The sequence below is a fragment of the Maniola hyperantus genome, chromosome 7 (assembly GCF_902806685.2).
Source record: "Maniola hyperantus chromosome 7, iAphHyp1.2, whole genome shotgun sequence".
NCBI lineage: Eukaryota > Metazoa > Arthropoda > Insecta > Lepidoptera > Nymphalidae > Maniola > Maniola hyperantus.
The window spans coordinates 16,397,257-16,419,419 of NC_048542.1; the positions used below are offsets into that span (position 1 = coordinate 16,397,257).

At 40.0% G+C, this 22,163-nt stretch overlaps 1 protein-coding gene across 1 annotated transcript in view; it reads left to right on the forward strand.

Annotated features, from left to right (window-relative positions):
* Positions 1–260: 260 nt before the first annotated feature.
* LOC117984100 (homeobox protein orthopedia-like) overlaps positions 261–22,163 on the forward strand; it is a 46,858-nt gene continuing 24,955 nt past the window's right edge. Inside the window, exons 1-4 of the mRNA XM_069499523.1 lie at positions 261–718; positions 13,444–13,563; positions 14,641–14,746; positions 16,227–16,344. Of these exons, the coding sequence (XP_069355624.1) occupies positions 685–718; positions 13,444–13,563; positions 14,641–14,746; positions 16,227–16,344 (378 nt within the window). The 5' untranslated portion in view covers positions 261–684. The remainder of the gene's footprint in view (positions 719–13,443; positions 13,564–14,640; positions 14,747–16,226; positions 16,345–22,163) is intronic.

Genomic DNA, 22,163 nt, shown 5'->3' on the forward strand with positions numbered 1-22,163 from the left:
CGCGTTGAATATTGGAGATAGTCGAAAGCGTCGTATCAATAATACGCGCACGAATGAAATAATAGATTATTCGTTTGTTCAAATCGCCCGTAAACAAAATGTTAACATCCATTACTGATCCGAGCTGGAATATCGCGATGTGCGTTTATGGAACTCGCTGGAGAGGGAAAGAGACGGGTATGCGTTCGCGTAGTTCGTCTCCAGGGCTGTCTCGACAACAATGTGAGCACTATCTGTTTTGTAGCAGTCGACGGCGAGTTTCCACATTAAACGATCATTGTAAGGGCGAACCAATCAAACTGCAAATTTATACAAATTGATACTAAACGGGTTATATTAATTTTATAACAAAAATTAAGTGTGTAAATAAGTTGAGCGCGGCCGTAATTATAACTAATTGGGAGTAATAAAGTGATAATTATTTTGTATTAAGGCGGGATTTTAACGGCCTTTTGACATTCTGTGTCCGCGAGTGATCCTTTTTTTGAGGACAGATCCCGAAAATAAATAGAAACAAAAATGAGAGTTGGCCCTTTGTGACCGGATACGGAAATTAACTATAAATAGTGCTTTTTTCAGTGTTTTTTTTTTGTAAACTGTGTTTGAAGTTTTTTAAATGTTTTGTGAAGGGGTGGAGACGACGATGTCGGCATAGGGGGCGGCCAGGGTTGGCCTTTTAAGGCCATGCTTAACAACCTCACGGCGACAGCTTTAGGAGGTAGGTGCTTTGAGGTCCTGATTGGATAATGCTACTTACATAATTGATAACCTAATTATAAATTAATCAAATTAAATTAATTACCTATTTAAAATACATTTTTAGGTATAGGTATTAAGTAGGTTCAATATTGCAGAATCGAACCAAGAAAAAATTTTTTAAAACGCAGAGTGCATAGAGATTTGTCCGTTTCGGCGGATTACTTACCTTCCTATAGCAAACTGATTGATTGAGATTTTTAAAAATCCCGCCGGAACTTTTTCATTTTCCGTAATAAAAGTAGCATAATAAGTATGCCACTTTAGGTCCTGTGTGTCCATGCAAAAATCACGTCAATCCGTTGCTCGTCGCGAAATGATTGAAGGACAAACCAACAAACAAACGCACTTTCGCATATATACCTACCTAAATGGTAGGTATACCTACTATCTACCTACCTAGTTATCGTCAAACTAGCCAACTTTGCCACTCAATGATACTTTACACAAAAAGCAATTCATAAGCAAATTCTCTATGTAAATTTTTTGATAAATTACCATTTAAACCAAAATTTGTTCGATTTTGATGGCGAGCAAAATAATCCGGACATTCAGCCAACATTGCCCACATCGATTTTTCATCCAAATACTTAGGTAGGTACCTAACTCTAAAAAATACGTGGAAAATACCATGACTATAATTTAAGGCTATCTTGGCCTAGGTGTCAAAATTTTGATCTAAATAATAAGTATATATGAAAGTAAAAGGTGACTGACTGACTGACTGACTGATCTATCAATGCACAGCTCAAACTACAGGCATGGTCGGGCTGAAATTTGGCATGCAGATAGCTATTATTACGTAGACATCTGCTAAGACAGGATTTTTGAAAATTCAACCCCTAAGGGGGTGAAATAGGGGTTTGAAATTTGTGTAGTCAACGCGGACGAAGTCGCGAGCATAAGCTAGTTAGTGATAAAATGAGCGGGCAATTTCACCTAGCGATTCTTTTCCACACAAATCAAGCAGTTTTAAATCTTGCAGGTTGTCACATTTCATGAAAATGTTTCTATTTAAAATTATTTTCACCTGTATTCAGTATAACTACAGTGCCTTTAGTGAGTACCTGCTAGGTAAGTACAGGTGAAAATAATTTTAATACTAATTATTTGTTGATTCACATTTTTTTGTGTGATGTAACCACAAATCTGCAGTTTTCAGATTTATTCCTTTACTTGTGCTATAAGACCTAAGTACCCACCTGTCAAATTTCGTGATTCTAAATCAACGGGAAGTACCCTATAGGTTTTCTTGATAGACACGACAGACACACAGACATCGAAGTAATTCTATAAGGCGGTTCCTTTTTTCATTTTGGGTACGGAACCCGAAAAACTGACAGCCTGATTTCCAATAAAAATATTAAACTTGTCTATCTTATCCACCTTGCGACTAATTAAAATGCTTGAAAATCAACCAATGCATCACTACCCCTTCACTAGGTACCCCTATTATATAAATGTGAAAGTGTGCATGTTTGTCCTTCAATCACGTCGCAACGGAGCAACGGTCGACGTGATTTTTTGCATGGGTTTAGTCTAAGACCTGCAATGGAGAGTGACATAGGTAGAATAATTAATCTACGGACATAGGCTACTTTTTGTTTCGGAGAATTAAACAGTTCTCACGGGATTTTCAAAAACCTAAATCCACGCGGACGAAGTCGAAGGCATCAGTATATTATATTATACTATATATAGCTCAATTACCACTCACTCACTGATTGACATAATTGTTCTCCTAGAAAGAGATAGAAAATGATATAATAATGTATGGGAGATATGTTCAGAAGTGGGATTCGACTAGGGAAAAATTATGACATTTCAGAAAAACAAGATGGCGGCCGACCTGACTTTTGTAACTTTTTTGTTTTCCAACCGATTTTGTTACAACTTGCAACAATTGAAGATATTAGTAAACGGTTTTTAGAAAAAGTGAAAAAAATTTGAAAAACAAGATGGCGGCCGAGATTTTCAAAAAATTCCCTCCTGTAAAATTTTGTATGAAACTTTTTTTTTTCAATCACGGTTTCATATAGAAGACAAAGATTCCTTTAGGGCAACATATGGAGGGAGCTGATGATTGAGGATTTCGGAGACGGGTGAAGGGCACGCTTAGGGTATTGAAGATAGGTGGGAGGTGCTCGAGCAAATGTCATTCGAAACCTCATCCAATTGCCAAAAATTTGAAATTTTTTTTAAAATTCCGAAAAAAAGATGGCCGCCATACAAATTTCATCCGCGTCCATCTCGGAGGGTATGAAAGATGGAAGAGTGGTTTCTTGGCAAGAGATGATCAGGATCCGAAGGTCTACTCGATGGATTGAAAAAAAATTCAAAATGGCGGAATTTTTTTTTTCATACAAAATTTTTTATTATTCAAAATGACAATTATAGACCTCGAGAGCTGCTTTAGCAGCTCGAGCAGCGAGCAAAATACTAGTTATACTATATATAGCTCAATTACCACTCACTCACTGATTGACATAATTGTTCTCCTAGAAAGAGACAGAAAATGATATAATAATGTATGGGAGATATGTTCAGAAGTGGGATTCGAGTAGGGAAAAATTATGACATTTCAGAAAAACAAGATGGCGGCCGACCTGACTTTTGTAACTTTTTTGTTTTCCAACCGATTTTGTTACAACTTGCAGGTCTTGCAGATATTAGTAAACGGTTTTTAGAAAAAGTGAAAAAAATTTGAAAAACAAGATGGCGGCCGAGATTTTCAAAAAATTCCCTCCTGTAAAATTTTGTATGAAACTTTTTTTTTTCACTTACGGTTTCATATAGAAGACAAAGATTTCTTTAGGGGAACACATGGAGGGAGCTGATGATTGAGGATTTCGGAGGCGGGTGAAGGGCACGCTCGAGGTATTGAAGATAGGTGGGAGGTGCTCGACCAAATGTCATTCGAAACCTCATCCAATTGCCAAAAATTTTAAAAAAAAATTAAAATTCCGAAAAAAAGATGGCCGCCATACAAATTTCATCCGCGTCCATCTCGGAGGGTATGAAAGATGGAAGAGTGGTTTCTTGGCAAGAGATGATCAGGATCCGAAGGTCTACTCGATGGGTGGAAAAAAAATTCAAAATGGCGGAATTTATTTTTGTATGACTTTTTTTTAAATTGTTCAAAATGGCCATTATAGACCTCGAGAGCTGCTTTAGCAGCTCGAGCAGCGAGCAAAATACTAGTTATACTATATATAGCTCAATTACCACTGACTGACTCATTGACATAATTGTTCTCCTAGAAAGAGATAGAAAATGATATAATAATGTATGGGAGATATGTTCAGAAGTGGGATTCGACTAGGGAAAAATTATGACATTTCAGAAAAACAAGATGGCGGCCGACCTGACTTTTGTAACTTTTTTGTTTTCCAACCGATTTTGTTACAACTTGCAACTATTGAAGATATTAGTAAACATGTTTTAGAAAAAGTGTAAAAAATTGGAAAAACAAGATGGCGGCCGAGATTTTCAAAAAATTTCCTCCTGTAAAATTTTGTATGAAACTTTTTTTTTTCACTAATACTTTCGTATAGAAGACAAAGATTCCTTTAGGGCAACATATGGAGGGAGCTGATGATTGAGGATTTCGGAGACGGGTGAAGGGCACGCTTTAGGTATCGAAGATAGGTGGGAGGTGCTCGACCAAATGTCATTCGAAACCTCATCCAATTGCCAAAAATTTGTTTTTTTTTTTTAAATTGTGAAAAAAAGATGGCTGCCATACAAATTTCATCGGCGTCCATCTCGGAGGGTATGACAGATGGAAGAGTGGTTTCTTGGCAAGAGATGATCAGGATCCAAAGGTCTATTCGATGACTTGAAAAAAAATTCAAAATGGCGGAATTTATTTTTTCCGCCGACTCACTCATTGACATAATTGTTCTCCTAGAAAGAGACAGAAAATGATATAATAATGTATGGGACATATGTTCAGGAGTGGGATTCGACTAGGGAAAAATTATGACATTTCAGAAAAACAAGATGGCGGCCGACCTGACTTTTGTAACGTTTTTGTTTTCCAACCGATTTTGTTTAAACTTGCAGTTATTTTAGATGTTATCAAACGATTTTTAGAAAAAGTGAAAAAAATTGGAAAAACAAGATGGCGGCCGAGATTTTCAAAAAATTTCCTCCTGTAAAATTTTGTATGAAACTTTTTTTTTTCACTAATACTTTCATATAGAAGGCAAAGATTCCTTTAGGGCAACATATGGAGGGAGCTGATGATTGAGGATTTCGGAGACGGGTGAAGGGCACGCTTAGGGTATTGAAGATAGGTGGGAGGTGCTCGACCAAATGTCATTCGAAACCTCATCCAATTGCCAAAACTTTGGAAAAAAATTCAAAATTCCGAAAAAAAGATGGCCGCCATACAAATTTCATCGGCGTCCATCTCGGAGGGTATGAAAGATGGAAAAGTGGTTTCTTGGCAAGAGATGATCAGGATCCAAAGGTCTTCTCGATAGATGGAAAAAAAATTCAAAATGGCGGAATTTATTTTTTCATACAAAATTTAAAACTTTTTTTATTTATTCAAAATGGCGATTATAGACCACGAGAGCTGCTTTAGCAGCTCGAGCAGCGAGCAAAATACTAGTTATACTATATATAGCTCAATTACCACTCACTCACTGATTGACATAATTGTTCTCCTAGAAAGAGACAGAAAATGATATAATAATGTATGGGAGATATGTTCAGAAGTGGGATTCGAGTAGGGAAAAATTATGACATTTCAGAAAAACAAGATGGCGGCCGACCTGACTTTTGTAACTTTTTTGTTTTCCAACCGATTTTGTTACAACTTGCAACAATTGAAGATATTAGTAAACAATTTTTAGAAAATGTGAAAAAAATTGGAAAAACAAGATGGCGGCCGAGATTTTCAAAAAATTTCCTCCTGTAAAATTTTGTATGAAACTTTTTTTTTTCACTTGTGGTTTCATATAGAAGACAATGATTCCTTAAGGGCAACATATGGAGGGAGCTGATGATTGAGGATTTCGGAGGCGGGTGAAGGGCACGCTCAAGGTATTGAAGATAGGTGGGAGGTGCTCGACCAAATGTCATTCGAAACGTCATCCAATTGCCAAAAATTTGATTTTTTTTTTTAAATTCCGAAAAAAAGATGGCCGCCATACAAATTTCATCCGCGTCCATCTCGGAGGGTACGAAAGATGGAAGAGTGGTTTCTTGGCAAAAGATGATCAGGATCCAAAGGTCTATTCGATGACTTGAAAAAAAATTCAAAATGGCGGAATTTATTTTTTCCGCGGACTCACTCATTGACATAATTGTTCTCCTAGAAAGAGACAGAAAATGATATAATAATGTATGGGAGATATGTTCAGGAGTGGGATTCGAGTAGGGAAAAATTATGACATTTCAGAAAAACAAGATGGCGGCCGACCTGACTTTTGTAACTTTTTTGTTTTCCAACCGATTTTGTTTAAACTTGCAGCTCTTGCAGATATTAGCAAACGATTTTTAGAAAAAGTGAAAAAAATTGGAAAAACAAGATGGCGGCCGAGATTTTCAAAAAAATTTCTCCTGTAAAATTTTGTATGAAACTTTTTTTTTTCACTTATGGATTCATATAGAAGACAAAGATTCCTTTTGGGCAACATATGGAGAGAGCTGATGATTGAGGATTTCGGAGACGGGTGAAGGGCACGCTCGAGGTATTGAAGATAGGTGGGAGGTGCTCGACCAAATGTCATTCGAAACCTCATCCAATTGCCAAAAATTTGAAAAAAAATTCAAAATTCCGAAAAAAAGATGGCCGCCATACAAATTTCATCGGCGTCCATCTCGGAGGGTATGAAAGATGGAAGAGTGGTTTCTTGGCAAGAGATGATCAGGATCCGAAGGTCTATTCGATGACTTGAAAAAAAATTCAAAATGGCGGAATTTATTTTTTCATAGAAAATGTATGACTTTTTTAAAATTGTTCAAAGGGCCATTATAGACCTCGAGAGCTGCTTTAGCAGCTCGAGCAGCGAGCAAAATACTAGTTATACTATATATAGCTCAATTACCACTGACTGACTGACTCATTGACATAATTGTTCTCCTAGAAAGAGATAGAAAATGATATAATAATGTATGGGAGATATGTTCAGAAGTGGGATTCGAGTAGGGAAAAATTATGACATTTCAGAAAAACAAGATGGCGGCCGACCTGACTTTTGTAACTTTTTTGTTTTCCAACCGATTTTGTTTAAACTTGCAGTTATTTTAGATGTTAGCAAACGATTTTTAGAAAAAGTGTAAAAAATTGGAAAAACAAGATGGCGGCCGAGATATTCCCAAAATTTTCTCCTGTAAAATTTTGTATGAAACTTTTTTTTTTCACTTACGGTTTCATATAGAAGACAAAGATTCCTTTTGGGCAACATATGGAGAGAGCTGATGATTGAGGGTTTCGGAGACGGGTGAAGGGCACGCTCAAGGTATTGAAGATAGGTGGGAGGTGCTCGACCAAATGTCATTCGAAACCTCATCCAATTGCCAAAAATTTGAAAAAAAATTTAAAATTGTGAAAAAAAGATGGCCGCCATACAAATTTCATCGGCGTCCATCTCGAAGGGTATGAAAGATGGAAGAGTAGTTTCTTGGCAAGAGATGATCAGGATCCGAAGGTCTACTCGATGACTTGAAAAAAAATTCAAAATGGCGGAATTTATTTTTTCATACAAAAAATTTTATTATTCAAAATGGTCATTATAGACCTCGAGAGCTGCTTTAGCAGCTCGAGCAGCGAGCAAAATACTAGTTATACTATATATAGCTCAATTACCACTCACTCACTGATTGACATAATTGTTCTCCTAGAAAGAGATAGAAAATGATATAATAATGTATGGGAGATATGTTCAGAAGTGGGATTCGAGTAGGGAAAAATTATGACATTTCAGAAAAACAAGATGGCGGCCGACCTGACTTTTGTAACTTTTTTGTTTTCCAACCGATTTTGTTACAACTTGCAACTATTGAAGATATTAGTAAACGATTTTTAGAAAAAGTGAAAAAAATTGGAAAAACAAGATGGCGGCCGAGATTTTCAAAAAATTTCCTCCTGTAAAATTTTGTATGAAACTTTTTTTTTTCACTAACACTTTCGTACAGAAGACAAAGATTCCTTTAGGGCAACACATGGAGGGAGCTGATGATTGAGGATTTCGGAGACGGGTGAAGGGCACGCTTAGGGTATTGAAGATAGGTGGGAGGTGCTCGACCAAATGTCATTCGAAACCCGATCCAATTGCCAAAAATTTGAAAAAAAATTCAAAATTCCAAAAAAAAGATGGCCGCCATACAAATTTCATCGGCGTCCATCTCGGAGGGTATGACAGATGGAAGAGTGGTTTCTTGGCAAAAGATGATCAGGATCCAAAGGTCTATTCGATGATTTGAAAAAAAATTCAAAATGGCGGAATTTATTTTTTCATACAAAAATTTTTATTATTCAAAATGGCCATTATAGACCTCGAGAGCTGCTTTAGCAGCTCGAGCAGCGAGCAAAATACTAGTTATTATACTATATATAGCTCAATTACCACTCACTCACTCACTCACTGACTCATTGACATAATTGTTCTCCTAGAAAGAGATAGAAAATGATATAATAATGTATGGGAGATATGTTCAGAAGTGGGATTCGAGTAGGGAAAAATTATGACATTTCAGAAAAACAAGATGGCGGCCGACCTGACTTTTGTAACTTTTTTGTTTTCCAACCGATTTTGTTACAACTTGCAACTATTGAAGATATTAGTAAACATGTTTTAGAAAAAGTGTAAAAAATTGGAAAAACAAGATGGCGGCCGAGATTTTCAAAAAATTTCCTCCTGTAAAATTTTGTATGAAACTTTTTTTTTTCAATCACGGTTTCATATAGAAGACAAAGATTCCTTTAGGGCAACATATGGAGGGAGCTGATGATTGAGGATTTCGGAGACGGGTGAAGGGCACGCTCAAGGTATTGAAGATAGGTGGGAGGTGCTCGACCAAATGTCATTCGAAACCTCATCCAATTGCCAAAAATTTGAAAAAAAATTTAAAATTCCGAAAAAAAGATGGCCGCCATACAAATTTCATCGGCGTCCATCTCGGAGGGTACGAAAGATGGAAGAGTGGTTTCTTGGCAAAAGATGATCAGGATTCAAAGGTCTATTCGATGACTTGAAAAAAAATTCAAAATGGCGGAATTTTTTTTTTCATAGAAAATGTATGACTTTTTTAAAATGGTTCAAAGGGCCATTATAGACCTCGAGAGCTGCTTTAGCAGCTCGAGCAGCGAGCAAAATACTAGTTATTATACTATATATAGCTCAATTACCACTCACTCACTGATTGACATAATTGTTCTCCTAGAAAGAGATAGAAAATGATATAATAATGTATGGGAGATATGTTCAGAAGTGGGATTCGACTAGGGAAAAATTATGACATTTCAGAAAAACAAGATGGCGGCCGACGTGACTTTTGTATCTTTTTTGTTTTCCAACCGATTTTGTTTAAACTTGCAGTTATTTTAGATATTAGCAAACGATTTTTAGAAAATGTAAAAAAAATTGGAAAAACAAGATGGCGGCCGAGATTTTCAAAAAATTTCCTCCTGTAAAATTTTGTATGAAACTTTTTTTTTTCACTAATACTTTCGTACAGAAGACAAAGATTCCTTTAGGGCAACATATGGAGGGAGCTGATGATTGAGGATTTCGGAGACGGGTGAAGGGCACGCTCGAGGTATCGAAGATAGGTGAGAGGTGCTCGACCAAATGTCATTCGAAACCTCATCCAATTGCCAAAAATTTGGAAAAAAAATCAAAATTCCGAAAAAAAGATGGCCGCCATACAAATTTCATCGGCGTCCATCTCGGAGGGTATGAAAGATGGAAAAGTGGTTTCTTGGCAAGAGATGATCAGGGTCCAAAGGTCTACTCGATGGATGGAAAAAAAATTCAAAATGGCGGAATTTTTTTTTTCATACAAAAATTTTTATTATTCAAAATGGCCATTATAGACCTCGAGAGCTGCTTTAGCAGCTCGAGCAGCGAGCAAAATACTAGTTATTATACTATATATAGCTCAATTACCACTCACTCACTCACTCACTGACTCATTGACATAATTGTTCTCCTAGAAAGAGATAGAAAATGATATAATAATGTATGGGAGATATGTTCAGAAGTGGGATTCGAGTAGGGAAAAATTATGACATTTCAGAAAAACAAGATGGCGGCCGACCTGACTTTTGTAACTTTTTTGTTTTCCAACCGATTTTGTTACAACTTGCAACTATTGAAGATATTAGTAAACATGTTTTAGAAAAAGTGTAAAAAATTGGAAAAACAAGATGGCGGCCGAGATTTTCAAAAAATTTCCTCCTGTAAAATTTTGTATGAAACTTTTTTTTTTCACTTACGGTTTCATATAGAAGACAAAGATTCCTTTAGGGCAACATATGGAGGGAGCTGATGATTGAGGATTTCGGAGACGGGTGAAGGGCACGCTCGAGGTATTGAAGATAGGTGGGAGGTGCTCGACCAAATGTCATTCGAAACCTCATCCAATTGCCAAAAATTTGAAAAAAAATTCAAAATTCCGAAAAAAAGATGGCCGCCATACAAATTTCATCGGCGTCCATCTCGGAGGGTATGAAAGATGGAAGAGTGGTTTCTTGGCAAAAGATGATCAGGATTCAAAGGTCTATTCGATGACTTGAAAAAAAATTCAAAATGGCGGAATTTATTTTTTCATACAAAATTTTTTATTATTCAAAATGGCGATTATAGACCTCGAGAGCTGCTTTAGCAGCTCGAGCAGCGAGCAAAATACTAGTTATACTATATATAGCTCAATTACCACTCACTCACTGATTGACATAATTGTTCTCCTAGAAAGAGATAGAAAATGATATAATAATGTATGGGAGATATGTTCAGAAGTGGGATTCGACTAGGGAAAAATTATGACATTTCAGAAAAACAAGATGGCGGCCGACCTGACTTTTGTAACTTTTTTGTTTTCCAACCGATTTTGTTACAACTTGCAACAATTGAAGATATTAGTAAACGGTTTTTAGAAAAAGTGAAAAAAATTTGAAAAACAAGATGGCGGCCGAGATTTTCAAAAAATTCCCTCCTGTAAAATTTTGTATGAAACTTTTTTTTTTCAATCACGGTTTCATATAGAAGACAAAGATTCCTTTAGGGCAACATATGGAGGGAGCTGATGATTGAGGATTTCGGAGACGGGTGAAGGGCACGCTTAGGGTATTGAAGATAGGTGGGAGGTGCTCGAGCAAATGTCATTCGAAACCTCATCCAATTGCCAAAAATTTGAAATTTTTTTTAAAATTCCGAAAAAAAGATGGCCGCCATACAAATTTCATCCGCGTCCATCTCGGAGGGTATGAAAGATGGAAGAGTGGTTTCTTGGCAAGACATGATCAGGATCCGAAGGTCTACTCGATGGATTGAAAAAAAATTCAAAATGGCGGATTTTTTTTTTCATACAAAATTTTTTATTATTCAAAATGGCCATTATAGACCTCGAGAGCTGCTTTAGCAGCTCGAGCAGCGAGCAAAATACTAGTATTCCTATATATCTAAGTGAGGGATAAAATTAGAAGCAATAGGTAGTGAAAACTTATTGTTATGGGATTCGATCCCGTAAACTCCGTGTTTACGAGCGGGCCTGCCGGCAGCGAGGGTGTTGTTATATTACAACGGTAATTCTGAGCTCTAAGATGCATTTGCTTTATCATTTGAACGTCATCATCATGATCATGATCAACCCATCGCCGGCTCACTGCAGAGCACGGGTTTCCTCTCAGAGTGAGAAGGGTTTTGGCCATAGTCTACCACGCTGGCCATGTTCGGATTGGCAGACTTTACACACCTTTGAGAACTCTCAGGCATGCAGGTTTCTTCACGATGTTTTCCTTCACCGTTAAAGCAAGTGATATTTAATTACTCCGAAAAGTTAGAGGTGCCCCGGGATCGAACCTCTGACCTCCGATTAGAAGGCAGACGTCCTAACCACTAGGCTATCACATTTACCATTTGCCCCATAAAAATTGCTAGCCGACGGTTTAGCTAGTAGAGGCGCAAGTCCGTGGCGTGTGGAATTGTCCCTACAAGAGACATATAAAAAAAAAAAACAAAAAAGAAACCTTTATTTCGATCATAAGATCATATTTTTGTTAGTAATAACACACGCCTTAAAAACTAATGTTAGTAATCTTATAATTATAATTATATACCTAATCCTAATATTATATCTAAGACAGGCCTGATTAGTCAGCATGTGCACCATATGACAATGGTTCAGGTACTGACAATCAAACCTGTCAGCAAATGCCCTCAGGATGCCACTGGGGCTAGCTCGTACCCTGCGCACCAGGGAGGTGCACCGTTTACGCATGCTAGTGAAGAAACAATCCACATGCGCATCCGCGAACATACCCGACGCGCTGCAGTAACGAGGCAGACCCATTAGCATCCTGAATGCATTATTATACTGAACACGCAGGGCATTATAGTGTTTCTGCGTGTAGTCCACCCACAGGCTGCTCGTGTAAAATGAAGTACAGTAAGCTCTTAAGAGCGTTACTTTTACAGAAACAGAACAACGAGCAAACCTGCGAGCGATCATGTTCGCTGTAACAGACCCTGCGTTCTCCTATGTCCATCTGTGGACGTCTATCGGTCGATGATGATGATGATATGCTTCGACGCAGACGACGTAGTTCAGAGCAGTGCAGGGCAGAGCGGATTTTGTAACGCATGAATGTACTGAGAGCAGCATACGCTACTGCAGACACGTGTGACGCAGACAGGTTTGTCCTACTCTGCGTCGTGTTGTAGTGCCGACACAGATTTCTGCGCGACGCGTGCACTCGACACATGATTTTACTAAGTAATTCTGGGCGAGTCTGTGTCATTTAGCTGCGTCGCAGCATTGTCTGTCTTAACTGCCCTGCCCTCTTTGCTGTGCTGTGCTGCGTCACCTGCGTCTCTGCATAAGCTTAGACTCAATGTACACAGTTAAAGACATTTGCTGTGTCACACAGCTGCCCTGTCCTGCTGTGATGTGGTTGGGTGTGAGCTGGTTCGCTAACTCAGTGTCTAATCAGTGAATGATAGCCATCGCGATCATTTGATATTGGTTGCTAAATAATTTTAAATACATATCAAAAAGCGCGTAACCGGCAGGATTCGAACCTGCGTCTTCTGGGTTCGCGCCCGACGCCTTGACCACGGTTTCGCTTACTGCCAGTGACGAAATTTGTGATATGTATGTTCAATCAGTTGACTCAGTACTGAAATGACTGTTAATGCCATCTAGTAGCGACACTTTGCAATTATCGAAACTACTTTCAAAGGCCCATATTACAATGCAGCTCCTTGAAGTGTAGGTAAAACACTATCATAAAAATTATAAAAATATGACATTGGTTGGTTCTACATTGCTGCTTCACTGAGAGACATCGAAATAATTTTTCGTAGAAAACCTTCAATGATGAGCTTGTTGGTTATCATTAAATGTTAGACATTGAGTTAGTGAATCACCCCGCTGCTGTGCTGTGCTGTGCTGTGCTGCGCGGCCTGCGTCTCCGTATACACGCTCAACCTTAGTGTCGGTGGTTGTGGGCAGGTCACAAAGAGTGCGGCGACAGCAAGCTCGAGCTCGAGCTCAAGCCGAATGTGGAGCGGCACCATGCGCCGGGAGGAGCGCGTCTTCTCGCGCACAGCATCCGAGCCGACCATCTGCAAGGTAACAAATGCCTCCTTGCACCACTACACTTACACAATGCGGTGTTTCACACCAGGCGATAAAATAATTTAAGAATGTATAAACAAGATACTATTAGCAATAAGCAATCAAAAAATGTGAATTTCAGTTTATACCAGAAACTTTGAATAATTCGATGTAGTAGGTACATACATACTAAAAAAACCGGCCGAATTGAGAACCATCTCCTTTTTGGAAGTCGGTTAAAAAGGGTTTCTACGGGAATTTTGAAAGATAGAACTGACGGGCATATACTTAGCTAGTTTTGCCTAAGGATATTGCCTATTAGAATTGTCAGGCCATCACAGGCAAATAATCTGATTCATTACCAAACCAACTGATAACTTTGTACCAAGCACAAGTCAGGTCGTGCACGGAGTCCTGCAGTCACCTCTACGATGGCTCCGCTAAGTACCAACTAGCGGCTCTGGATGCTGTTGATCGTCGAGCTAGGAGACTCATAGGCGAAGACTTATCAGTGTTTTATAGGATAATATATTTCGGAGAGTGTGCTGAGGAACTTTTCGATCTTGTCCCCCTTCACCATTTTACCACCGAACCGCAAGAAGTCGGGCGAGTTACGTTCCTTATGTCGTCAAAATTCCATCTACACGCATGAAACACTTTGCGTCATCATTCCTCATAGGAACGCATGGCTAAGGTTTGGAATACTTTTGCACGATCTGTGTTTCCTAACAATTACAACTCGGGTATCTTTAAAACAAGAGTGAATAGGCATCTTCTAGGTAAACGCGTCCCATCTTAGGCCATATCATCACTTTCCATCAGGTGTGATTGTGGTCAAATAATGAATTAAAAAAAGTGAAAGCTGAGTACGGGTCTCCTCTCAGAATGAAAACGGCTTAGGCCGTCGTCAGCCACTCTAGCCCAGTACGGATTTGCAGACTTCACACCCCTTTCGGAACATTATGAAGGACTCTCAGGCATGCCGATTTCCTCACTTTCACGGTTAAAGCAAGTGATATATACGTATTTAACTTAATTGTTTAGTCTCGGGATAATTTGATGAGTGTTTCTCAAGCAGCGGTTGTGTTGCAGGCGGCATGCACCAGCAGCACGGCGGGCACATGTCGGTGCCGGTCAGCATGTCCTCCTCCGCCTCCGACAGCGACAAGCCCACCAAGCAGAAGAGGCATCGGACGAGGTATATACCTACTCTCCTAACCCCATTTGATGGGATTCAAATTTTTCTGACTTGCTAATTGGAAAAACTATGAGCACCGCAGGGACTAAGTTCTCTTTGCGTGTTCTACCGCCCTTAAAATGGTGAGTATTCTGAGGAGTTATTTGACCTTATACCACCTTCCATTCTCTACCAACAAACCACACGCCACCGTACGTAATTTCATCCTCAGCATCTGAGTGCCATGGTGCACTTCGACCACCTGTATAGAGCATCTGGCAGAGCGTTTTCCTAATAAATGACAAAATACATTTCGTGCAGCATGATCCTCTCCCCCTTTCTGTAGAAGACTTTCATACTTCGTTCAAATCTAAGACTAGAGAGATCTAGTTAGAATTGAAGACCAAATAGGATCTTCAATCTGCAAGAAACAGGAAATAAATCTTAAGCAGTAGTTTCACCTCGCAGCATTCATAATGGAATATGAAAGAAAGAAGAAAGAAAGAAAAGACGTTTATTAATACAAATGATGCCACACATCACAACTTAAGCTAAGAGCTGGTTATTCCGGCGCTTCTTCCACCTGAGAACAAGCAAAAGAAGCGCCGGAACAAACTGTCATATTGTGTGGCACAACCCGAAAAATGGGTCCCAGCTCAGCATTATGCTGTATGCCTTGTTGCACAAGAACATACAGCGCTGATTTTCAGCTGGTACCCTGAACCGGGTGACGCCCCGGAATCATAAACTAATGATAACTAAACTAATGATAACTAATAAAACACACGGAAACATAAAAAATTAATAAAATAAAAAATCACTAACTAACAACAGCTATACTTATTACTGACTATACTAACACAAGTCACAGACTGTAACTTAGTTATTACTAAAACAAAGACTAAGCACACATACATAATTATATTATAGGTATATAAATATTATATGAAACTTATTTATAGCTGAATTTATGGTAAGTACCTACTCTTGAAATTGGTACCGATGTATCAACCAATCATGATCAACCCATCGTCGACTCACTGCAGAGCACGGGTCTCCTCTCAGAGTGAGAAGAGTTTTGGCCATAGTCTACCACGCTGGCCATGTGCGGATTGGTAGACTTCAAACACCTTTGAGAACATTATGGAGAACTCTCAGGTTTCCTTCACCGTTAAAAAAGTGATATTTAATTACTTAATCGCACATAACTCCGAAAAGTTAGAGGTGCATGTCCGGGATCGAACCCCTGACTAGATTAGATTATAATTACTCCGACCCCGATTAGAAGGTGGACGTCCTAACCACTAGGCTATTGAAGCTTTCCAACCGAATAGATAACTTGAAATTGCTCTCAAAGTTTGAAGGCTGGAGGGTAACTCAAAGATTATTATTTAGAAATACATATGAAAAATTTGATTCAAAAGAGTTCCTAGATCTTTATTCCAACAAAACGTAGAAGTAGCAGTTAAGTTAGAGTTCAAAACAGTGTGCGCTTGCGCAGGTTCACGCCGGCGCAACTGAACGAGCTGGAGCGCTGCTTCACCAAGACGCACTACCCCGACATCTTCATGAGGGAGGAGATCGCCATGCGCATCGGACTCACGGAGAGCAGAGTGCAGGTCAGTGCTCAAAATCGTGTGTATTTGCGCAGGTTTATCATCGTCATCATCATCATCATCATCGTCATCATCAGTGTGGATTTCCACTGGTGTGCGCCACCACACCCGGCCCTCAGCCTTCCTCATCCAGCCCTTCCGTCTGCATATCGTCGGTCCATCGAGCTGGAGGGTGTGCCACATTACAGCACGCGGCAGAAAGTAATGTACATCGACCTTTAGAAAGAGATATCAGATTGATAGATGCTAGGAGTAGGTACGACAATAGTGCAATGGGTGGAGATTGAACGGCGACTTTTCGGACTTCAGGGCGCTCTTTTGACCGTTGAATTATTGAGGCTAAAGAATACAAAACCTCACAAAACTGACATTCGACAAACGTTGACCCATGCCAGTTGATCCAAATACAAACCGTTACATCTGACATCCGTTGAACATTAAGTTTACGAGAAATGCATAAAAAATAAAATGGCGGCCCCACAGCGTCACCTTGCGCGACCCCCACTTCGCACGCTCCGTACAAAAGTTGCACTACATCGATACATTTCACGAGCTGAGGTAGAAGGCCTACCTGCAGCAACCTTCGCGCTTGAGTCAACAACTAGTCGCCCGCAACTTGGGCCGAGTAGGATTCTTTAAGAAACCCACGCTTTTTAGGGAAGTTTTAAAGAAATCACATATCTATAGTAATTCAAATTAATACTACAACAGATGCTCTACTAAAAAACAATTCAGACACGTAGATTTTTGAAATGGGTTGCCTAAGTTAATGTTCGAAATAAATGATTATGTCAAAATAAAATTTTGTGATTTTTTTACATAAGATCAAATTATTTATTGTAAAGACTCGCCTGAATGTTTCAACAGCTTAGAAAAGCTTAGTTTTAACCAGCCATTTTCCATCGAGCTGGAACAAACCCCCTTTGCTTCATAACTTTTTAAACCTAACTATCAAATAAAGGATTTTGTTTAAGAAAGTGTTTGTTAGAAGAAGAACCAACAATGCTCTAACTTAAATTCTATTAAAAAAAAGAAAAACTGAGTGTTGCAAATTGAAGAATATAAATAATGTACTTAAACCGGTAATGAGCAATGCAATCCTCTGTAACTGTCAATCGAGGAACGGTATAAAAAGCGCAGTGTTCTGCTAATGGCAGCTTTGTAGAAGCACTTAGTCTCCAGATAAACTATGCTTTGCGTTAGGAATTAGTCTTAATTTGTGTCGTACGCGCACCAATATTTGTATTTCGTTAACACGCCGACACACTGGCGGAATGGTCGGGCAACTTTGAAGAGCTCTGGGAAGACGGATCAATAAGTTTTTCGCCTGTTTTTCTATCTTTGCCGAATCTATTTGTTGGGAATATAGTTTTTTGATAAATATCTAAAATCTGTTCGTTTTATAGTTTGTGTTTAGATTTAATTGAAATTGATTGATATGAAACAAAAACCATAGCTTCAAAATACTCCTTTAGCATAATTCCCTTTTTACTGAAAAATGTCTAGTGTTTGATAAGCGAAGAAATATTTTTTCCACCTTTGAAGCACCATACAGCCGCCATATTGAATTAGGTAATAATACTACATTATGGTACAAGTGTGTAATGTTGGTGTGTAACCTCTGAGGCTCCATTGGTCTTAAGATAGCCGAGGACGGTAAGTAATTGTCTAATACAAAATACCGTTTTGCAGTAGATAACAATATCGTAAATGTTGGCACGATGCCGCAATATTGGCTGGTGTTGACGGCAGTGTGTCACGTTATAAGATGATTTGTAATCCGTGAAAGTAGCCGGCGCATCGCTAAGTCGCGTTAACTCCGTGTTTACGATTACGACGGTTATATTGATTCTATTGTGCTACCCGGCGTTGCTGGCGATAACTATTGATCAATATTGTTTACCATAATCACTGCCGATAGAATTATACAACAATAAGTATCTGATTAATGTTTGTTTATTATTACTATGGTATTTAGCAATGCTCATATTTTCATCATCATTATCAACCGATAGCTGTCCACAGCTGGACATAGGTCCGTTTTAGGGACTGGCCTGTGGTTTTGCGCCGCCTGAATCTAGCGGCTCCCTGCGACTCGTTTGATGTCGTCTGACTAACTTGTAAAGAATTTTCCAACCCTGCGCTTTCCAGTGCGAGGTTGTCCTTCTAGCGTCTTGTGACACCCCCCCCCCCCGTCCATCGTGTTTGTTAAATAAATAAAATAATCTTAGTTAGAGCCTCAATAGCTCAACAGGTGGACTGAAAACCGAAAAAGGTCGACGGTTCAAACCCCGCCCGTTGCACTATTGTCGTGCCTACTCCTAGCACAAGCTTGCCGCTTAGTTGGAGAGGAAAGGGGAATATTAGTCATGTAACATGGCTAATATTCTTTAAAAAAAACTTTATTATCTTTACAATCATGCAGTTATTGACAAGCTTTAGTGTGAGGCCCTGCTTCCTGGAGTCCTGTACCCGTAGTACAAGATTTTACGTCTCACCAAACGAAACCAAATTCGAGAGTCGAAATACTTCCGCGTTACAGTAAAATGGACCTAAACAGCCTTGAATTGAAGTCAAATATTCAATGCCACTAATTTTAATTTCGCAATGTTTCCGCTTGGAGCGCTGGCTGTAGAAGTGTAGACAAACTTGAGCTTTAAGATCCAGTTTACTGTAACGCGGAAGTATTTCGACTCTCGAATTTGGTTTGGTTTGGTGAGACGTAAAATCTTGTACTACGGGTACTGAGGTAGTTTATTTATATTTAGTTTATTAGTAGGTATTCCGAAAGAAGTTAACCGCTGAATCTTACCCGGCTGGGCAGGGCGGGAAGACTCACGTCCAAAAGTCTTCACTGCTTGGACACCAATTCAAACCACTTAAATATCACGTGCTCGGTGAAGGAAAACATGACGATGTAGTAGGTATCTGATACGAGTTGTGTAGAACAGTGGTTGAGGTGTTACAATGTGTCACAGATGTGTGCAGAACGTGTTTCAGTTTGTTCAAAGTTGATGTTAGATAAATCATGACCGACAATGTTCCCTATCTCGTAGGGCTACACAATACAACCTCACCACAGCGTCTTCGCCGGCGAGGGCGAGGCCCCCGATTTCTAACGTCACCCGAACGTGGACTAACGCCACGGCCTCGGGGGCGTACGGACTAACCAACAAAACCGACAACTCCACCCATCCCAACGTCATCCTAAGCCGTGGTCCGAGCCTCACAGGAGGCGCCCTGAGGAGGACGTTGCCCCCCGACCTCTCGAATTCTTTCTTCGAGCCCTAGGGCTCACCCCCAGGCGGAGCTTCGCGCTCGCCACCCCCCCCCCCCCCCCCCCCCCCCCCAATCCGGAACAACAAACAAAAAAAAGTTGTGACCAAACGTGTTGAAAGTAGCGTGATGTGGTGTTCGGCTTCGTGGCCACGGGTCGTGGGTTCCGGGAAGTCTGTGCGTTAGCCGTATTTATACTGTTCCCATGTCAGGCTGTTTGCTCTGCGGGTCGAGCCGGCGCGGGCGCGCGGCGGCGTATTTAGTTAATACTGCCGCGCCGGGCAAATAGTGTGGAAGCGAACCAACACTTCGCAAATACGAACACGGCCTTACTAAATCATGGAAATACCTACCTATACCTACTAATATAACAACGTATGTGCTTCTATTCAGTTGTACTTGTACACGAATACGACTTTACAACGCGTACAAGTTATCCGAGTAAAGAAACTAATAAAAAAAATAAATCCAGTTCATAAATCCCCTTTTTTAACGCTGGGAAATGCGTTTACGCATTCCCCCCCCCCCCCCCCCCCCCCCTCCTGAAAGCCAGCCAACTGGAGGGAAAGTAGGTATGTAGGACTCCCCCGACCGTGGGGCGACCGTTATGCCCACTAACCCAGCGGCGCTCCTGCGCGTCGCCTGGTGGCCGGATCTCGGGATAGCGCGAGTAATGTGCGGGGCGTCCCCCCGCCTCACACCCCGATTGCCATCGCGACCTGTCCCGTACTAATAGCAGGTACGTACCTATTTATGATCTCAGCGGAGATTCCATCAGACCTTGTACCTACAAACTACAACTCCAAAACGAGATAAAAAGCTAGAGTCTCAGCAAATACAAGTCTATATTACACCTCTGAGCTCAAAAATCGATCACGTGCGAGTCGGACTCGCACACGAGGGGTTCCGTACCATCGTACAAGAAACAACACCTTTTAATTATTTTTAAATTTTCATGGCGGCCATTTTGATATTTTGTGAAAATTTGAAGCCTCTACCTTATTACAGTTCACGAAATACAGCCCGCTGACAGACAGACGGACGGACAGCAGAGTCTTAGTAGTACGGGTACGGAACCCTAAAAAGTGGCCAGAAAGGCTGCTGTACGCATCCTATACTATAAAGTATAAACATAAACAATAAAAACTCCAAGAATCTCGCAGTTGGGCGCGAAGTAGCGCGATGTGTTCCGACATTAGTGATGGCGGAGCGGACGCGAGCGGAGCGGACGCGAGCGGAGCGGACGCGAGCAGAGCGGGACGGAGTATCGGGACGTGGGATGATTTGGTATTTTTTTTTAGTCAGATAGGTAAATAATAATCTACCAAATTTTATTTGAAATGGTCTTCGAATTTATTAGGATCAGGAACGAGCTTGGCGCTCGTTCTCATCATGAACTTGTACCCTATATTTTTGTTTTTGCTTTGTATTCGTTTTTTCTTTACTAATTTTGTGGTGTAAAATAAAAGTATATTCAGCATTGACTTATATATTACTTCGTATGGACAGGGCCATTGAAGAAACAAAAGGGCCGTTCATTAGTATCTAAGAGGTGGCGCTGATTTATTTGGTTTCTAAACCGCGAAAAGTTTTGTTCGCTTGGGCATATGTCATTTATATCGATGATATTCAGTCATTCATTCATTCATTCATCCCTCTTGTGGATCTAGTACGTAATCCTATATAGTACGTCCTAGGTACTACATATAGAGGTTCTTGTGCCCAAAATTCAGAACAAGAAAAAATCGGGACGTCCGTCCCGCTAAGCAGAACACTAACACACGTACACAACACTACACCGGTACTCTTGTGTGGCTCGATCGAGCCCGGGTTTTGGACAATCGGCTACTGTTCTGCCTCAATTAATCCCGGCGCGAATGAGTGTGTGAACGCGCCTTTATTGTATGTCTGTGTGTGGCATTGTAGCGCGTGAGTCATGACGTGAGACTCATTGGGAACATATCGATGATGTTCATCATCGCTTATATTTTATACCTAGACAAGCTTACGCTTGCGACTTCATCCGCGTGGACTACACAAACTCCAAGCCCGTATTTCACCCCCTTAGGGGTTGAATTTTCAAAAATTCTTTCTTAGCGAATACCTACGTCATAATAGCTATCTGCATGCCAAATTTCAGCCCGATCCGTCAAGTGGTTTGAGCTGTGCGTTGGTAGATTAGTCATTCAGTCACCTTTTCCTTTTATACATTTAGATTATCGCGACAGATCGAGATGGCAAGTGGGGACACCCTGCACACCTGCACTGCCCCCGCGCTGACCCGGTGCAGGATAGCGCGGGCGTGAGGTACATCCCCCGCCTCATACCCTATTTATTACGTTCAGATCCACCCCAATTTCGCTTGAGCAGAATTTTTGAAAATCGGTAGGGGGTGGAATTTTCAAAAATTCTAAAAATGTTATTTTTTCGTTGATGAAACGTCCAAATAAGTAGATACTTATTCATTTTGTTGGATATACTTACTTAACTTAAAAAATGACGAAATTTCATACAGACTTTCATCCCATATTTAACCACCTAAATTC